The 16,653-nt window shown below is 53.3% G+C and overlaps 1 protein-coding gene across 7 annotated transcripts in view; it reads right to left on the bottom strand.

The window, feature by feature from the left end:
• Positions 1 to 486: 486 nt before the first annotated feature.
• Positions 487 to 16,653, bottom strand: part of AGAP1 (ArfGAP with GTPase domain, ankyrin repeat and PH domain 1) — a 567,532-nt gene continuing 551,365 nt past the window's right edge. For all 7 annotated transcript variants that reach the window (XM_065917019.1, XM_065917020.1, XM_065917018.1 and 4 more), the window contains 2 exons: positions 10,864 to 11,119; positions 487 to 8,585 (listed from right to left, as the gene is read on the bottom strand). In XM_065917019.1, the coding sequence (XP_065773091.1) occupies positions 8,382 to 8,585; positions 10,864 to 11,119 (460 nt within the window). In that variant the 3' untranslated portion in view covers positions 487 to 8,381. The remainder of the gene's footprint in view (positions 8,586 to 10,863; positions 11,120 to 16,653) is intronic.

The raw sequence follows: 16,653 nt of genomic DNA, 5'->3' as shown, positions 1-16,653 counted from the left end.
AGAAATTTATATATATACATGTATATATATTTTTGGATGCTGGAGACAAACATCTCTATTAAAGTTACCACCAAAATTTTGGCAAATATTTAATAATAGCATCGTGCTGGAATGGTTTTTTTCCCCAGACACTGCAGACACCTTATCACATACCTAGCACAGTGCAGTCCAGTGCAAAGATAACATCCAAAACATATGATGTATCAGAACTTCCGGGACCCACCGATTCCTGGCTGGAGGAACCAGGGCCTCTTGGAGTTTCTCGTAAATAAAAAAAGTCAGAAGAGCTGCTTCTTGTTTTTTTATCTCTTGCCATGACTACAGATCCTGGGCCAGTTTCCTCAGGCAAGAGGCTGCCTGACCCTAAGAGAATCCCTTTGGTAAGCGAGTTCAATTAATCATGACAAATAACCCCTCCCACTCCGCCCCTGCCCCACCCCCAAAACCCAAGGAAAACCTCCAAAGAAGAGATGTAGACATATTTCCATTTCTTTATTAGAAAGAGGCCTCTACTCTATAGCCACCTCTCTCCATTACTTTACACATTTTTCTTTTATCTTTTTTTTCCCCCCTTAGAATACTGTACAGCTGACACAAAAAATCCCAAGGCAAGAAAATACAAACTGGCATATTTAATCAAAACAAGCTCATATGAAATAACAAGCAAAGTGAAATGTCTGTCAATGGTTTTAATTACAGTACAAACAATATAAATAAAGCATCATTGAGTCATTGTGAAACATAAACTTGCTGAATGAGGTAATATAAAAACAACCGAAAGAAAAAACAACAACAAAAAAAACCCATCTCTGGATAAACCCCAGGCTACTCTTCCATCTTCTATACACGGCTATTTACAGAAAGAGAGAAATGCGCTAGAATGCGCCGTGTCCAGGCCTTCCCTGTGACCTCCCCAAAATGCCTCTTGTCACCTCTGACCTGCTCAGGCTTCCTTCTTGGTAACATACCCAGCCGCAAGATGGGAATCCTGTTCCAAGTCAGGGGCAGGAGAGCGGGGGTCTGTCTGGGGCCGGAAGTCACTCCCTGGGACCCCGGGGTGGTGCCAGCAGCTGGCATGGCCCAACACCGGCCCTCCCAGGGCTGCCAGCCCGCATGCCTTTGATCAAGGGCGCACGGCATCGGCAGTATTCGGGCGCTAAGCCAGGGCGAGGGTAGGAGCCTCAAGGATTTGCTGTATTTTAGATGCAAAAAACCTGGTTGTAGGAGAGAAACTGTGCTGCTTTGCAACGTTTGGAGGAGGCGTTATTTCTAAGACCAAGATGCGTGAACGGCCATAAAGCAGTTTCTAAGGGTACCCTCTGCCTAGCCACTCGAGTCCATCAGCACACCTGTAATAGTCCTGGAGAGGAAGGGGCCAGGACCCCGGGGTGGGCCTGGGAGGGGTGCAACGTGCTCACATGGCCAGTGACAGCGGCCTCCCCAGCTCCGGGCTCCAGCGTCTGACCTCCCAGAGAGACGAGCCTTTTCCCTAGGTGGCTCAACACACGGTTAGGTGCACCCCCAAGTACGCAGGGCTGCCACCAAGGTCTCTGCATGAAGCTGGGCCCTCAGGGTTTCTAACACAGGCGTCCATGAGGGATGGGGAGACCCAGGACGTCCTTCATCCAGCCCCCGACACTGCTTTTAACTTCCACGAGCCAGTGCTGAGTGTGAGCCTCCAGGGGTTGGACACTCTCTCCGTTTTACAAGAGTATTTGAACCCGCTCAGACATTAGCTTCCAGGCCGGCGTGGATGCCGCTTGGCAGAAGGGAGACGGGGGCGTGGTCCGATTTGGGGGCAACTGTGCCCAACAGAGAGTGCGTGTGCCCATGGGGTCTGCTGCACTCCGAAGATCCCCCAGCCCTCCCGCATCTCATTTGGTTCCTTTCTTTCATCTGCATCTCAAGACGAAGGTCATGGAATGCTCACTGACTCTGAAATCTGGATCACTCCTAAGTGCTCGGGGACGGGCAAGGCTCTCCCCTACTTCTTGACCAAGACCCTCAGGGGGTCCTTCTGGACAGACGCCAGTCAGAGCCAACAGAAGACAAGCCTCAAGCCCACCTCTCACTCACACGGGCACCCTGCCTCACCTTGCACACGGGCAGCACCTGCGTGGGGCTGGGTGTCCCGGGGCTGGGGACAGCCTTCAGGACCACCATGTGTCTCTGCTGGGCACGCCTGCCCCAACCTACCCTCTCTTTGGCACCGAAGGCCTTTTTTTTGGGGATGGGATGAAGGCCTCAGATAAGGACATTTTAACCAAAGAGGCGAAAACCCCCAAACCAAATGCTGTCAATAAAAACCAACACACTCTTAAGTGAAACATGGTGAGGAGAGGTTTTCAAGTTCACGGTCACGGCCACCTTGCTTTGAGGGGGGGGTGCCTACTCCACAGGTGAAACAGAAATATGTCTAAAACATGGGCTGCAAAAAAAAAAAAAAAAAAAAAAAAAAAAAAATCACAGATTAAAAACAGACTTTCTTGTTTTACAGAATCCCCTGCTGGTGAAATGTCCTCTAATTTCAACTCCGACCGAGACCACAACAGCCAAACTGGAAAAGAGGGTTTGCTCTATGTTTAAAATCAGCAGACGCCCAAAATGAGACAGGGAATTTATTCATATTGAAAAAAAATCTATTTGAGGACAGCATTTGTTTTCTAACGGGAAGAAAATCTGTGGTTTGGAGATAATAATGTCTTAGGTGGCTGAGACAGACGGGGCTGCAAACCCTGAGTGGCAAAGTTCGTCTCTTGGACGTCACAGCATCTTGGGTCCTGGAACGACTTGCTGGCAGTGACGGGATTCAAAGTGCATCTACCCTAAGTGACCAATCCCCTCCCCTCCCCGCTTCTCTCATCTGCATAACCGGAAGGAATCTGAGGTCTTGACTGATGGGAGACCGGATTTAGCAACCAGAACCGCAAAGTAGCTGGCCGCGCTGGGCAGAGCAGGGGGCAGACCGCGCCCTTCTCACAGCCGGGTGTCGGGGACCCCGCCCACACCCGAAGGCCCGCCAACCACCAGGCTTCCCGAGCAGTCACTGGGGGCGGGGGGTGGTCCAAAGAAGCTCGGCCGACTAGCGGCTGAGAGAGGAAAAGGCGAGTCTCATGCCAAAGGCCCTTATGTAGCTTTTTTGGTGAAGGATGAGGGTGAAAATGACTCCGAGACACGACTTCACAATGTGAGACCCACGTGTGAGGAGGCAGTTAGAAATAAATCATATTTCCTGGGGAAAAAAGATGCGTCTCGCCAGCACGTTTCTGTCTGTCTGAATTCCTTCCTGACGGCTTTCTCAACTCGTGCGCTTGAAGGACATAAATACAGTCCAGGGGCGTTCTGGGAAAGTAGCGGTGGCCTTGGGGGGCGCTGGAGGGATGCAAACAGCAGGTTGTGGGGGAGGGCCGCCTCGCCTTCCCGCCGTCTGTGCTTTCTGAGCAGCCTCCCAGACGCGGCCGGCTTGCTCACAGACGCCCTCCAGGGCGACTCGGCTTCCGCGCCAACCCGGGCGGGAAGGCGGCGCGCCCCCTCTTGCTTCCAGAACATTCTACATGCAAGGAGAAAGGACCGGCGGGGTTGGAGCCACAGGAGCCCACGGGTCACCCCCGGGAGCACAGCTCGGGCTGGGGGGTTTGGTCGGGCAGGAAGCGGGCCCGCTCTGAAGGGGAAGGAGGTGACCACCACGGACAGGCGTGGAACAAGGCGAGGGGCACCCCTGAGAAGGAAGCGAGCTCCCGCAGGGTGGGTGCTCACCGACCAAGCACACAGGCTCAGGGAGGGACAGAGGGGAGAGAGAAGGGAGAAGGCGGCTTTGGGGGGGGGGTTGGATAGAAGGAGGGAGGCAGACAGTGGAGCCTGAGGCCATATCTTGCCAGCCCAGGGTGCTCTGTAAGAAGCTCTAAAGGGAAGCGGGGCAAAGACTTGGATGCTGGGCAAGATCGAAGGCGGGAGGAGAAGGGGAAGACAGAGGACCAGATGGTTGGATGGCATCGCCGACTTGATGGACATGAGTTTAAAGCAAGTTTTCCAGGAGTTGGGGATGGACAGGGGGGCCTGGCGTGCTGCACTCCATGGGGTCACAGAGTAGGACATGACTGAGTGACTGGACTGAACTGAGGGCAAAGACTCTGAACAGGGTCTGAACATGAGAGCGTCCAGCCGCCTCTGGGTGCCAGAGGAGGCGTCTGCAGGGGGAGGCCTGTGGCATCAACAATGTGGCGGAGAGTGGGGGGAGAGAGAGGGGTGGTCACGGCCTGAAGCAGCGGGAGTGAATGGTGTGAGGGAGACCCCCAGCTGTCCTTCCCTAGAAATGCGAACTCGGAGGAAGAAGTGGAGGGTGCACTTCAGTGGGTGGGCTGAGGGTGCGGGCAGGGTGGGCTCACTCCTGGGGGCGGCCCTCAGAGCCCAGCTCCCTCCTCTGATGCATGAATGGAAAGGGGCACTGATGGGCTCTGCAGGGACGGGGGCGCTGGACGAGAGGGTCCGGCAAACGGGCTCTGCAGCCAACTCCCGGGGACACTGGCTCGTGGCCGTGTGGCCAGCTCGGGGGGGTGGGGTGGGGTTCCTGTCCCGTCTGTGTCCTGTTCTTAATAAACACCCACGTGTCCTAAGCAGCCAGCCCCTGGCTGGGCGTCGGGCTGGCACTCATCACATGGGACCCACACTCTGCAAGGCCACTGGGTTTCACTGCTGCTGAAGGACCCGGGGAAGCTGGAAGCTGCCCAGGGCAGGGCGGCGAGGCCAGGTGAACCCAGGTCTACTCAGCCCTGGGGCTGACTTTCTCATCGGACTGTTCCCCAATGAAGTGGTGACAGCTCCTTTGCAAGCTCAGGGCATGACGCTGGACGTGCGGGGGTGGCACACAAGTGGGAGGCCCCCAGGTGATGATGGAGGCTGAGGCTGGCTGCCAGCAGACCGCTTCAGGTTGCACAGAACCCCAGCGGAGGAGCCAGCTAGGGTCACAGGGCCCCGCAGGAAAGGGGCTGATGGAAGGATCGCAAGCCCGAGGAACGTAGGAAGAGCTACTCTCTCCTGCACCCGAGGGCCCCACGGTCTGCAAGCACCCACTGCCCTCACCTGCTTTCTGGGTGATTCCACACTGCGGGGAGGCTTCCTGGGGGACAGGGGGCTGCACCTGCTTCTGGGATCAAAGACTCATGACCGTGACGCTCACCATTCATCTCCTGGGGAAGACAGGGGACGAGAGGGCGGACCTGGGACCCTGTCCTGGGGAACCATCCATCTGTCTACCCTAGTATTCAAGGTGCACCCAAGCACCGGCAGAAATCAAGGCTCCTTTCTCTGCAGGCTGCCCTGGCCACCGGAGAAATCCAGAGAAGTCTGTGACACACCCAGGGGCCCTCGTGAGTAGCCACCTGACCACATGCCTTCCGTGGTCAGTGGGTTTCTGGTCAAGGAAAAATTTTAAATTCTGAATAGAAAAGGTTACATGGATTCTACAGCGGTAACTCCCTGGGTCATTGTCATGTCCCTGAACTTACATGAAAATAAGCTATGAAAATGTGACTCCCTTCCCAAACTGGTTATGTCTACCACAGGCCCTGCGTCCTTGCTTCCCTGGCCTTGGTGTCAGTAAGGCTTTACGATGGGAATGAGAACACTGTCAGCAGAGAAAGGGTTTCTAGTTTGACACTGAAACACAGATGAGCCATCTTTCTTTTAAAATAAAACCCTTGAAACCCACTACCACCTTCTCTCTGTTGCCAAAACTTGGGCTCAAAATTTAGCAGGCTGCCTCCTGGAGCACATCACCATCCCTAAAAGTAGCAGGAAAGAGGTCGCGTTTTCTAGGGAGGAATCAACGAAGCCCCAGCGCTGGAGGGAGGGAAGGGAAGAAACCAGCGTAGCATACCGGTCGTGAAAGGCTAAGTGAAAAAAGAAGTCATCTGGGAAAATATTATATTATAAACACATCTAATAATCTGTACACACTCATATACATCCCAAAGAGAAGCCTTACAAGGAATTTCATTTCTTTTCAAAAGAAGGCTTCACTATGATAAAGCATTCCTATGATGGGAAGTAACTACAATGAAATAATTTAATAATTTTGTTTATACTCTATCTGCGTTCACTACATAATAACGTCTATGCTAAGGTGGGGGGGGCAATGGGTGTGGTTGGATTAGAACAGTAATGCGTTCTTCAAAAATAGGAAGGACTTTTTCTTTTCCCCCTCTATTCACATTTAAAATAACCACACAGTGATGAAACACAGAATTAAAAACCGGGCGGAGGGATTATGGCCCTGTCCTCAAGGTTCCCAGGCCGGAGGCTTGTGCACCTGTTTACCCTGGGAAATGGCCGGATTCCACCGAGCTGCGTCCAGGTGAGAGACGCCCGTGAAACACTGACCCACGTAGAAACTGTGTAAATCTTTATTCCCCCCCCCACCTACTTTTAATTTTTTTTTTTTTTAAAAAGTCAAAGAAGAGGAAAAACTCTTACAAAATAGAAGGTTTCGTATATGAGAGCAAGGGACTTCCCCGGGGGCAGCCGGGGGAGTGTGGTCCTGTTTCGGTGCTGCCAATCCTGTGCTATCCTTCATGGGGACACCCCGAATCCCCATCCTACCACCAAGAGGCTCAAGGCACAGTTGGCCCCTTTCTGTAACCTACTGTCACCATCTGGTTATGTCTGGCCACCATGCTGGAGGTGGCCGAAGTCTGAAGCAGTCAGAAACCACGACGACGGCAAATCGGGTGACGTACTGAAATGATGGGCCTGGCCACCAGGTTTAAAAAAAGACAAAAAAAGTCTTAGGGAGTCTCATGAGTCAGTCTGTGCCCCCACACTGGCAGCGGTGGTCAGGGTGGACTTTTGCAAAGCGCTAGGGTCTGGGGTTTGGAGAGTCCCCCGTGTCTGAACACAGCGCTTCCTCGCAGTTAGCAAAAGCAGCGTCGGATAGCAGTCATGCTTTCAGTAATGAGCAATCACGGGCCTCTTCCCCCCAATATGCTTGCTTTTTTTTTTCTTTCTCCCCTTTCTTGATTTTAATAAGCAAATGGTACCACCATCTTATTCTGATGTGCTCCTTTTTAAAAGCTGTATATCACATTAATGGAAGTGTTTACTGCTGGGAATATTTCCCATGTACAATGATCTGTAACCCTCTTGTCTCAACTAGTTGCATATTATTAGTTCACATCCAGTTCAATTTATAAATTAACAGAGGTGCCATTTGTCTGTACAAAAATCAATGCATATTTATGAACTTCTTTTATTCAAATAGATTTTCAACACATCTCGTCTAAAGACAGAATACAGAGGCCTGCGTGACTTGGGCCGCGTGGGCCCCGGAGTGACTGAGACCCAAGACACCCACCTTGGCAGGAGGACACAAAATATCTCTCTGGTTTGGGCCAAAAAAAAAAAAAAAAAAAAAAGCCTTTTACACATTTACTGCGTTTACTAAATGTGCTTGAAATGTCGTGGTTAGCGGAATTCGCGGTTTCCTTTTGAAATTCCAAGTCACTCTTATTTATTTTTTTCCATTTTGTTTTGCACCAAGGAGACTGCAGTCAAATAATACTCAGCAACTGATTTCCTCTCTTTGGACTGAAAAATTAAACAGATACTAAATTATGACAGTGAATTTAGAAAGGAGGGCTCCCAGGGCTTGGGAGAACATGTCTGGGATAACGCGCGGCTTCTCAGAGTATTGCGATCACATCGTGGCAATCACCCGAGCGTGCTGTGTAACTACCTCCGCCGCTAATACGCTTTCTTCCCGGTGATGAGTAATCATGTTCTATTAAGCAGCGGTAATGCTGGAAGAACTCAACTACACGAGCGTAATGAAGCCAGTATCCTCCCTGGACAGATTAGCTACAACTGATTTGACACATACCATCATAGGGGCTTCAAACCTGACAAACTCTGCTTGCTTCTGATTTATGCCGTCAAGCTCCTCGGAGAAGAGATGAAATCCAAGTGTTCCGTTTGGTAGAGGTGAAACGTACTGATGTGCTTAACTGCCAGTTAAGGAGAGTCGCCCGCTTCCTGCTGGCTGCGTCGCCCTCCCCCCCACCCCCCGCGCGCCCCCCACCGCCCCTTGTGCCTGCTCGGCTTCGCCGCCGGATGGACCGGGGTCCCGGCCGGTGTGCTACCATCAAGAACCCAGGCCCTCCGGCCGCTCCTGTGCTGTCGATGAGGGGGAGTCTATGCAAAGGAATGCACGCTGCAGCCTCTTCGCGCCCCTCGAGGGCCGCCTGGGTTTTGTGATTTCGCTGGGGGTGAGGTGGGGGGAGGGGGGTGGGGTGCGTGGCCGGGGACCACCAGAAGTGAGGGGGACCCGACGGGACTCACGTGGGTGACTCCCCAGGGCGCGCGCGGGAGGCTGCGGCACACCGTGGTCCTCAGATGACGGTGGGCACCCTCCCGCCGCTGTTGTTGCGGTTAGTGTTCTTCCGGGACAGGTTGGGGGTGGCCATGAGCGCGAAGCGCTCTTCGGGGCAGCCGTATTGCAGAAGGACCTCGGTGCACTCCTGGCTGGAGGCCTGCCGCGCGTAGGCCAGAGCCGTGTTCCCGTGCGCGTCGCGGGCCATCACGTCCACGCCGTACTGCGGAGGCAACAGAGCCGCGTTAGAGTCGCGGGAGGGTGGGACCCGCGGTGGGTAGGTGGGTGGGGTCCACCCCGCGTGCGCGCGCGCAGCTGGGCGGATACAGCACCGGAAATGCGGACATGCGCTCCAGGAGGCCTGCGGAGACCAGTACCCAGGGTCGCTGGCACAGCCTGGCAGCCCGCGCTCCCAGCTCAGGTGTGTGCTTTTAAGGAAACAAGCTGCTTTCTGCGTCTGAAACGGACCAAGGATAATTCTAGTTCTGCTAGTTCTGTTTTGACTTTCCCATTGTAAACACAAGAAGATCACTCTTAGGATCTGAGAGGCAGTTCATTTCCATTGTAGGAAATACGTAAGGAATACCTAAGAGCACAAGAAGGAAAAAAAATCACTTCTAATCCCGCTATTCAGAGGTAATCTTGGCTAATAGCTCAGTGATTTCCTTCTAATGGTTTTCCTTTGAATCTAAATGCATATATGGGTAGCTGAGATTAAACTGGCACAAATTATCTTTTTTTTTAACTGAACACTGCACTGTGGTCATTTTCTTAGGTCATTAAAAATTATTCATATGCGTTACTCCTAAGAGCCACACAGTATTCCTCCCCATGAGCATAATTCAGTTCCTCTGTCCTCGGTGGCTACGCATTTTGTGGCCAAGTCGCCACTGGTGTAAACAGTGCTGTGATGTATGTCCTCATGTTGACTCTATCTCAGGGTCTCTGATGGTCAAGAGTGATGACTAGAAGGGGAAATACGAGATTAAATTACACCAATGTTTTTAAGCTTCCGGGTCTTGAGAAATGGTGGATGATGACCACTGCTTCCACCACAATGGATGAGAGTCTCATCTTTTGTCTTCAGGAAGCATCAGCATGAAAGGGACTCTTGGCCAATGTGAGGGGGAAAGATGGCCTGCGATTTGTTAATGGAACTAACTGTCTTCTTCCTCCTCAACTTCTTATGTTGAAGTCTTCACCCCTAGTACTTCAGAATGTGCCTGTGGTTGGAGACGGCACTTTTAAAGAGATAATTAAGGTTAACTGAGGTCATATGGGTAATGCTCTAATCCAATATGACCGATGTCCTTATATGAAGAGAAAGGGACACCAGGGATGCTCACACACAGAGGAAAGGGCCTGCAAGGACACGGTGAGAAGTCAGCTGTCTGCAAGCCAAGGGAGAGGCCTCAAGGAAAAAGGTCCTGCTGTCACCCTGACCTTGGACTTCTGGCCTTGAGAACCGAGAGAAAATAAATTTCTGCTGTTTGAGCCCCCTCGTCTGTGGTATTTTGTCAGGGCAGCCCTGGCAGATTCATATGCAATTGCTTTTATAACAGGAAGCTGAACACTGAGTGATTCTGATACCTCTGCGTCTAATTCTCCCATCACACCCCTCCCAAGAGTCAGGGAGAATATGTAGAATGTAGCATCCTTCTTGGTTGTGTTGGACAGACCATGCCCTGCCCTGGGGGTGGGAGGAGAAGAGCCCCCCCACTCCTGGACAGTGTCCCACTACTGTGAGCACACACCTCCCCTTCCTGCCCAGGGACCCTCTCAGTCCAGCTGCCATCCTTGGAACGGGGAACCTCCCCTGGCCGAGTACCCCAAAGGCTTGAAGGTAGCTGCCGTGCAGGGTGAGTGGGCTTCTCGGAAGCAGCTCCTGGCTGGCACCATCATGTTCTCCCTTTTTCCTCCCCATTCCAGCTGCATGGCAAATGCCTCAATAGAAATGTAAAATGACAAACTTTTCGTAATAGAAATTAATCAGAAGAAGCCCTCTGACAAACTCCTACCATATCAAATCTCAAGGCGTAGGGTCCGACAGTTCTGCGTTAGGTGAATGAAAAACCCAAAGGGGTGGTAATGGGAAAACCACACCAACTATTGTGTTCATATCCACCCTCTCCACCCCCCACCCTCAAAAATGATGTGAGTTTTCTGTAAAAGGAACAACAGGGTCATCACCAACTAAGTTTGACCTGAGGGAGTCACTGCAAAGATGAACTTGACAGAAACTGCAGCAAGTGCTATGCAGAGTGGAGCACTCTGCGTGCATAGGGGGCTCACACCCCCTGAGTTCATCCCTCTCTTTTAAATTGGTGGTTTTGTGTGGTCCCTCACAAAGGTGGGCTGAAAGGCAGGGGGCCCAACCCACACCTAAATCCTAACTGCCCGATTCCTAGTATTTCCCACTTTTCAGGTGGATGACCATAGCCTTCACCCAGAAAGACGCCCCTGCCTCGCCTAGGCTCCCCGGCGGGCGCTGGGCCACCTACCCAGATGAGCAGCTGGGCCAGGACCACGTTGCCCTTCCGGCAGGCCAGGTGCAGCGCCGTCCGGCCGTCAGCCTCCCCGCAGGTCTCGTTCACCTCGTCCCGGGAGCCGTGCGCCAGCAGCAGGATGACCGTCCGCAGGTCCTCGTCGGCCGTGGCCCGCAGCAGGTGCTGGCCCAGGGACAGCTCCGTGCAGGGCAGCGGGGCCAGGAAGAGCTTCTGCTCGTACTTGGCCCGGATCCAGCGCTCCTTCTCCTCCCTGCAACAGCCAGCAGATGGGCGCGGTCACAATCCCGGGGTGGGGGACGGAGGCGACCCCTCTGCCCCGCCGCCAGCCTGTGTGGTGTGTGCCCAGGAGGCCGCCAGGGGAGAGGGCATGGCAGAGACAAGTGTGCTCACCGGGACCAGGAAGCCCCCCAGGAAAGCCTGCCCTGCAGCGTACAAAGTGCGTCCCCACCTGGAGCACTGCCTGGGATGCAGACTGTCAGGCCCCATCCCGGCCCCGCCCCCAGCAGAACCCCTGGAGGGAAGCGTTTCACCAGCCCTGCAGGGGATTCTGACACCCTAAGGTGTGAGAGCCTTGATTTCTTTTGCTTTCGGGGTCTGCACCATGCAGGGCGGATGCCACAGGCCAGAGGCCTGAGCCTCACGCTTAAGCAGCCACGGTCAGAGCCAGAACCCCAGAGCACATGGCCGGAGTCCCCCGGGCAGGGTGGCGGGCAGACTCCCCCACCTGATGTGACCTTTGAGGGCTTAGCTCTCCACGCATCTGCTCAGGACGGGGTGTGTGTGTTGAACTCAGGAGTCCAGACACTCCACATTCCCGGGGAAGAAAATGTGGCTGCAGACCACGTGTGAAAGAGCAGCGACTCCAGTGGGGAGTTTGGGAAAGGATGCAAGCAAAGCTCCTGTGCCTGCTGACTTTTCGATCTCTCCAGACACCTGGGGGAAACGCCAGTGCGGGGGTCAACACTTCCTTGACACGCTTGCATTCATCACGTATGATATTTGTGTTTCCCTTTTTGACTTACTCTGCGCTGTGTGACAGTCTCTGGGTCCATCTACGTCTCTACAAAATGACTCAGTTTTGTTCCTTTCTAGGGCAGGAATAGAGACGCGGATGCGGAGAATGGACCCGTGGACATGGCGGGGTGGGGGGCAGGGATGCTTGGAGGGCACGAACTGGGAGTGTCACTGACACATGTGTAACACAGACAGTGAGCGTGAAGCTGCTGTATATAACGCAGGGAGCTCAGCTCGGAGCTCTATGGGGGTCTCGATGAGCTCTCAAGGCAGAGGGGATACATGTACACATATAGCTGACTCCCTTCACGGTATAGCAGAAATGCACGCAACATGGGAAAGCAATTATACTCCAATAAAAATAAAAAGTTTTCAAGCAAATAAAAAAGACCGGGAAAAAAAAAACCCACCCCAAGTCCTTCCCGCCAAACAGCAGCTGGGTTTCTGAGGTCAAGTGTGGTGGGGCCCAGTCTACAGGCAGGCGGGCGGCCTCCTGAAGCCGAGCGGGGGTGCAGGAGGACATCTGGGAGAGGGAGTGGGGGTCTCAGGGGGGAGGGGGCTTGAGAATGGCAGCTGCCCCTCCCCCAAAGCACCACCCTGGCTGGGCGGGTGTGGCCACAGGCCCCCCCTTCTCCCGGCTTCAAAGAGGCCAGCGAGCAGCTGGACACACTGGATGGGGGGCTGGGAGGACACGGGGGAGGGCAGGATGGGAGGAAGAGCTGAAGAAAGAGAAAAAGAAGCCGACGGCAAGGTGTGTTTATACGGACTGGAAGGAAGGGGCCCCAGCCGTCCACTCCTGCCCTCTGGCCGCTACTGGTGGATTTCAATTCTGGCTCCTCAAATGAGGGGTGAAAACCACTGAGAACAACTCAGCGATCCTCAAGATCACAGCGCTGCTAGGGTGGGGGGAAAGGGGGGCAGAAAAATGCCAAAGACGGAAGTGAGACTTTGCAAGGAGCTCCTGAAATGAGAGTCCCGGGCACATAATGAGGCGGGGGCAGGGGTGCTGGGGTGGGGGGGCGGGCAGCTCAGGCCCCACAGATGCTTTCTGCTGAGGCTGATGAGAGAAGCCGCAGAAGCCTGCGGATGAGAAGGGACTTGATTACCCGTGGAGGCTTACACATGCAGGGGCCACAGCTGCCCTCCCCTAAAACTCAGCCTTTTCTTTGGGGGTGTCAGCAGGGCACACAGCTAACAAACCGCTCAGAGGAATCACCTGGGGCCTCCGCCAGGCCCGAGAAAGAAAACTCGTTACCGTGACATTTTTTTCTTCCAGGGAAAAAAAAGACCCTGTTTACACCTTTTACCCGTGTTTACACTGCCCCTAGTGATCCAGTGTCGGGTTAGCCCTAATCTGTTTTTAAATACTTAGGCAAACAAATTCTTCCAGGAGTAAATCTGGATTAGTTTTGCTTCACTTCCCGGTCCATACGAGTGACCCCAGAGCGACCCCCGACCCTTTCATTCGGAGATTTCCAGAAGGAACACGTGGCCGCAGCTGAGAACTCACACCCACACCCCAGAGCTCAGAGGCCCGCTGCACACCACCCCTTGCCCGGGCCAGAAGACAGGCACAAAAGCGCCGGTAACATCTTGGAAAATAGTGGAGGAGGTGAAGGACAAAAAACCCAGGACCGGCCGGGGTTTTCATGTTATTTAAAAACCTTATTTAAAATGTATTAAACATATGTTGATGCATTTCATAAATCGCCAAAGAGCAAAACGTGAATTAAATGAAAAGGGACAGTGGAGGAGGGGGGAGCATACATCCAGATTTTCAAGTTCCAATCTGCTAGTTCTCATTTTTTTGGTTGGCATTAAAATCAGACGCCTTTTATTCTGCTCCGGTTGATTTTAATACTCATTGCCAAATCATTCAGGGGTAAACCAGAGGACGGAACATAGGAGCTACCGTGCTAACTGCAATTATCCCATTTTCTTTTTCATGTGCGAGTACCCCAGCCAAAGAACGAGGTCAGACCCACAGCTTCTGGCTGTTCTCCTGTGGTCAGTCCCACCCTCCCCACCCCAGCCTCCCAGACTTACCTGTATTCACTGAACTCACAGGCATCTGAATCATGAGTGCATTTAAGCGGTCCTTTGCTTTTAAAAACCAGTGTTGTTCCCAATACATAACAAAGGCGGGTCCAGGTTTTGTGGGGCTTAAAGCACATACCATTTAGGGAGTCTTCTTTTTTTTACATTGGTATGTTGCATTTTCATTTTTATTCAGTTCAAGGCATTTTCTCTTTTTTTTTTTTGGGCCACAAGGCATATGGGATATTAGTTCCCTGACCAGGGATCAAACTCCCGCCTTCTGTGTGGAAGTGTAGTGTCTTAACCACTGGACCACCAGGGAAGTCCCTTGGGGAACCTTCTTTAAGAGGAAGATTCAGGGACTTCGCTGATATTCCAGTGGTTGAGAATCTGCCCTCCAATGCAGGGGACACAGGTTCAATTCCTGGTTGGGGACCTAAGATCCCATATGCCATGGGACAACTAGGCCCTGGCACAGCACTTAATGCTATTTCCAGGTCATGTCCTGTGATTTCTGCCCACGCTAACACACGGGGGGAAAGCTGAATGCTGCGTGCTTCCTGTAGTGGCCAGAGGGAGGCAAAAGAGAATCAACTCGGAGATAAAAGGCTGTGGTTTTTCGGTGCTGGAGAGGCTGGGGTTTGGGTGCTCAGACCTTTGCAACGTCAGAAACTTCAAGGCCTTTGTTTCCTCACCTGTAAAATGGGCACAGCGACATATCCGCAGGCAACGCGGCTTTGGGACTCAAAGTCTCATGTTTGGATGCTGCTCTGCCTGACCAACATGCTCCCCTGGCAAAGCAGCAGCCGTGGGCATTGGGATGACTGAAGAGGCCAGCATCTCACGATTCTCGCCATGATCGTGCACACGAGAGCTCACCGTGGGGGAGCTGTGGGTGACACGGTGGTGTCAGTGGCAGGAGCGTGGGGCCTGAAATGCCCGCTGGGTACTTTAAGCTGACTGTAGGTAAGAGCTTCTCTTGGGCAACGTGCTCAGCAGGGTGGGGTGGGGGTCCCTGGACAGAGGCCTTGACAAACCCAGGGGGGGACCTGTGGGCCTCCCATTCCTGGGTGCAGGTGGGCCAGAGAGACTGGGGTGACGAGTGCTCAGAGAAGTCAAACCACCCGAGAGCTGTCAGGGCCTCTGGGGCCAAGTCTGGTGGGCCTCTGCCCATGGCCTTGAGATATCTAAAGTCCTCCTGGATGCTACTGGACTCAATTATACCTGTCCCTCCCCTCCCCGCCAAATCCATGTGTTGAAGCCCTACCTTCCAGTGTGACTGTATCTGGAGACAGAACTTTGAGGAAGGAATTAAGGTTGGATGAGGTCATGGTCCTCATATAAGAAGAGGAAGCTTTCTTGGCGTGCCCAGAGCTAAGGCCACATGGGGACAGAGCCAGAAGGGGTATCTGCCGGCCAGGGGGAGGCCGCCACAGAAACCAGCCCTGCCCACACCCTGACCTTGGACTCTCAGCCTCCAGAACTGGGTGAGGCTGGCCTCATCTCCAGAAGATAGATTTCTGATATTGAATGCTCCCCCACCCCCTCGCCCCCCAATTTGTGATATTTTGTTACAAGTGTCATTACAGCAGCTGGTCTGACCAATGCTGGACAGCCACGTGGCCCATCGTCTCCGTGTGGCTTCTATACCAACAGTTAACACGTGAAGGACAGATACTCTGATAGTGACTCCTTTCCTGCGAGCTTTCTTTGGGCACCTGTGGCTGATTCATGTCGGCGTGTGGCAAAAACCACCCCAATATTGAAAAGTGACTATCCTCCAATTAAAATAAATAAATTAATTTTAAAAAGACAAAAAAATCACTCTGTTTATTTACTCATTTGGCTGTGTTGGGTCCTAGCTGTGGCGCATGGGATCTTTGCTGCATCATCTGGGATCTCTAGCTGGGGCACGCGGGCTTTAGTTGCTCCGTGGCACGTGGAGGGGGGGATCTGAGCTCCCCGACCAGGGATCGAACCCACATGCCCAGCACCGCAAGGCAGATTCTGCACCACTGGACCACCAGGGAAGTCCCCAGAATAGCCTGTCTAAAACCAAATGCCCCGAGAAACCACAATGCCAAAGCACAGGTGCCCCAGTGGTGACTCTGGGATCCCCGGCGTGTCTCAGCCCAGCCTCTCATTTTCCCCAAGGAAGGCCAGTTCAAGAGCAGTGTAGCCAGCAGTAGATCACCTCACCTCATTCCAGTCCCCTGGAGGCCAGCTGCTCACAGCCTCCGTTAGCTAATGAGCTAAAAAATGAATTATTGGCACGGCCAGCCGTCAGCAGAGAGGAAGAGGCCCGGCTGCTCCTCATTTGAGCCCCATGCTGACACACCTTTAAATAAATCAACCGCAAGGGAGCAGGGAAAATGAGAGAGCGGGCCACTGATCAGAAGAAAGACACCGGCCCGGTCCCCCCAAAGAGAAGGCAAGACGCGGCTGGAGGCACGATGGTAAATATTCTCCTCTCCTTCTTGCCTAAGGGGAAGCCCTTTCTAGGTGACCCGCCGGGCCCCTCTGGGCCCAGAAGCTGCCTGGTATGTGAGCTCAGAATCCGAGGTCCCGGAGGCTGCGAGTCCAGAGTCCTGCGGGGTCTGGGCCTGCAGCCTGACAGATGAGGCTTTGCCACACGCTTGACCTTGAGGGGTGCAGACTTGGCCGAGGCGCCACCAGAGGCAGTCCCGGGGGCACGCCTTACCTGCAACCCGCAGATTTAGTGCCTGCCAGATG

This window comes from Muntiacus reevesi, chromosome 1, assembly GCF_963930625.1.
Source record: "Muntiacus reevesi chromosome 1, mMunRee1.1, whole genome shotgun sequence".
NCBI classification, from domain to species: Eukaryota; Metazoa; Chordata; class Mammalia; order Artiodactyla; family Cervidae; genus Muntiacus; species Muntiacus reevesi.
The sequence above is the reverse complement of the archived record's forward strand: the minus strand, read 5'-3'. Positions and strand labels throughout refer to the sequence as shown.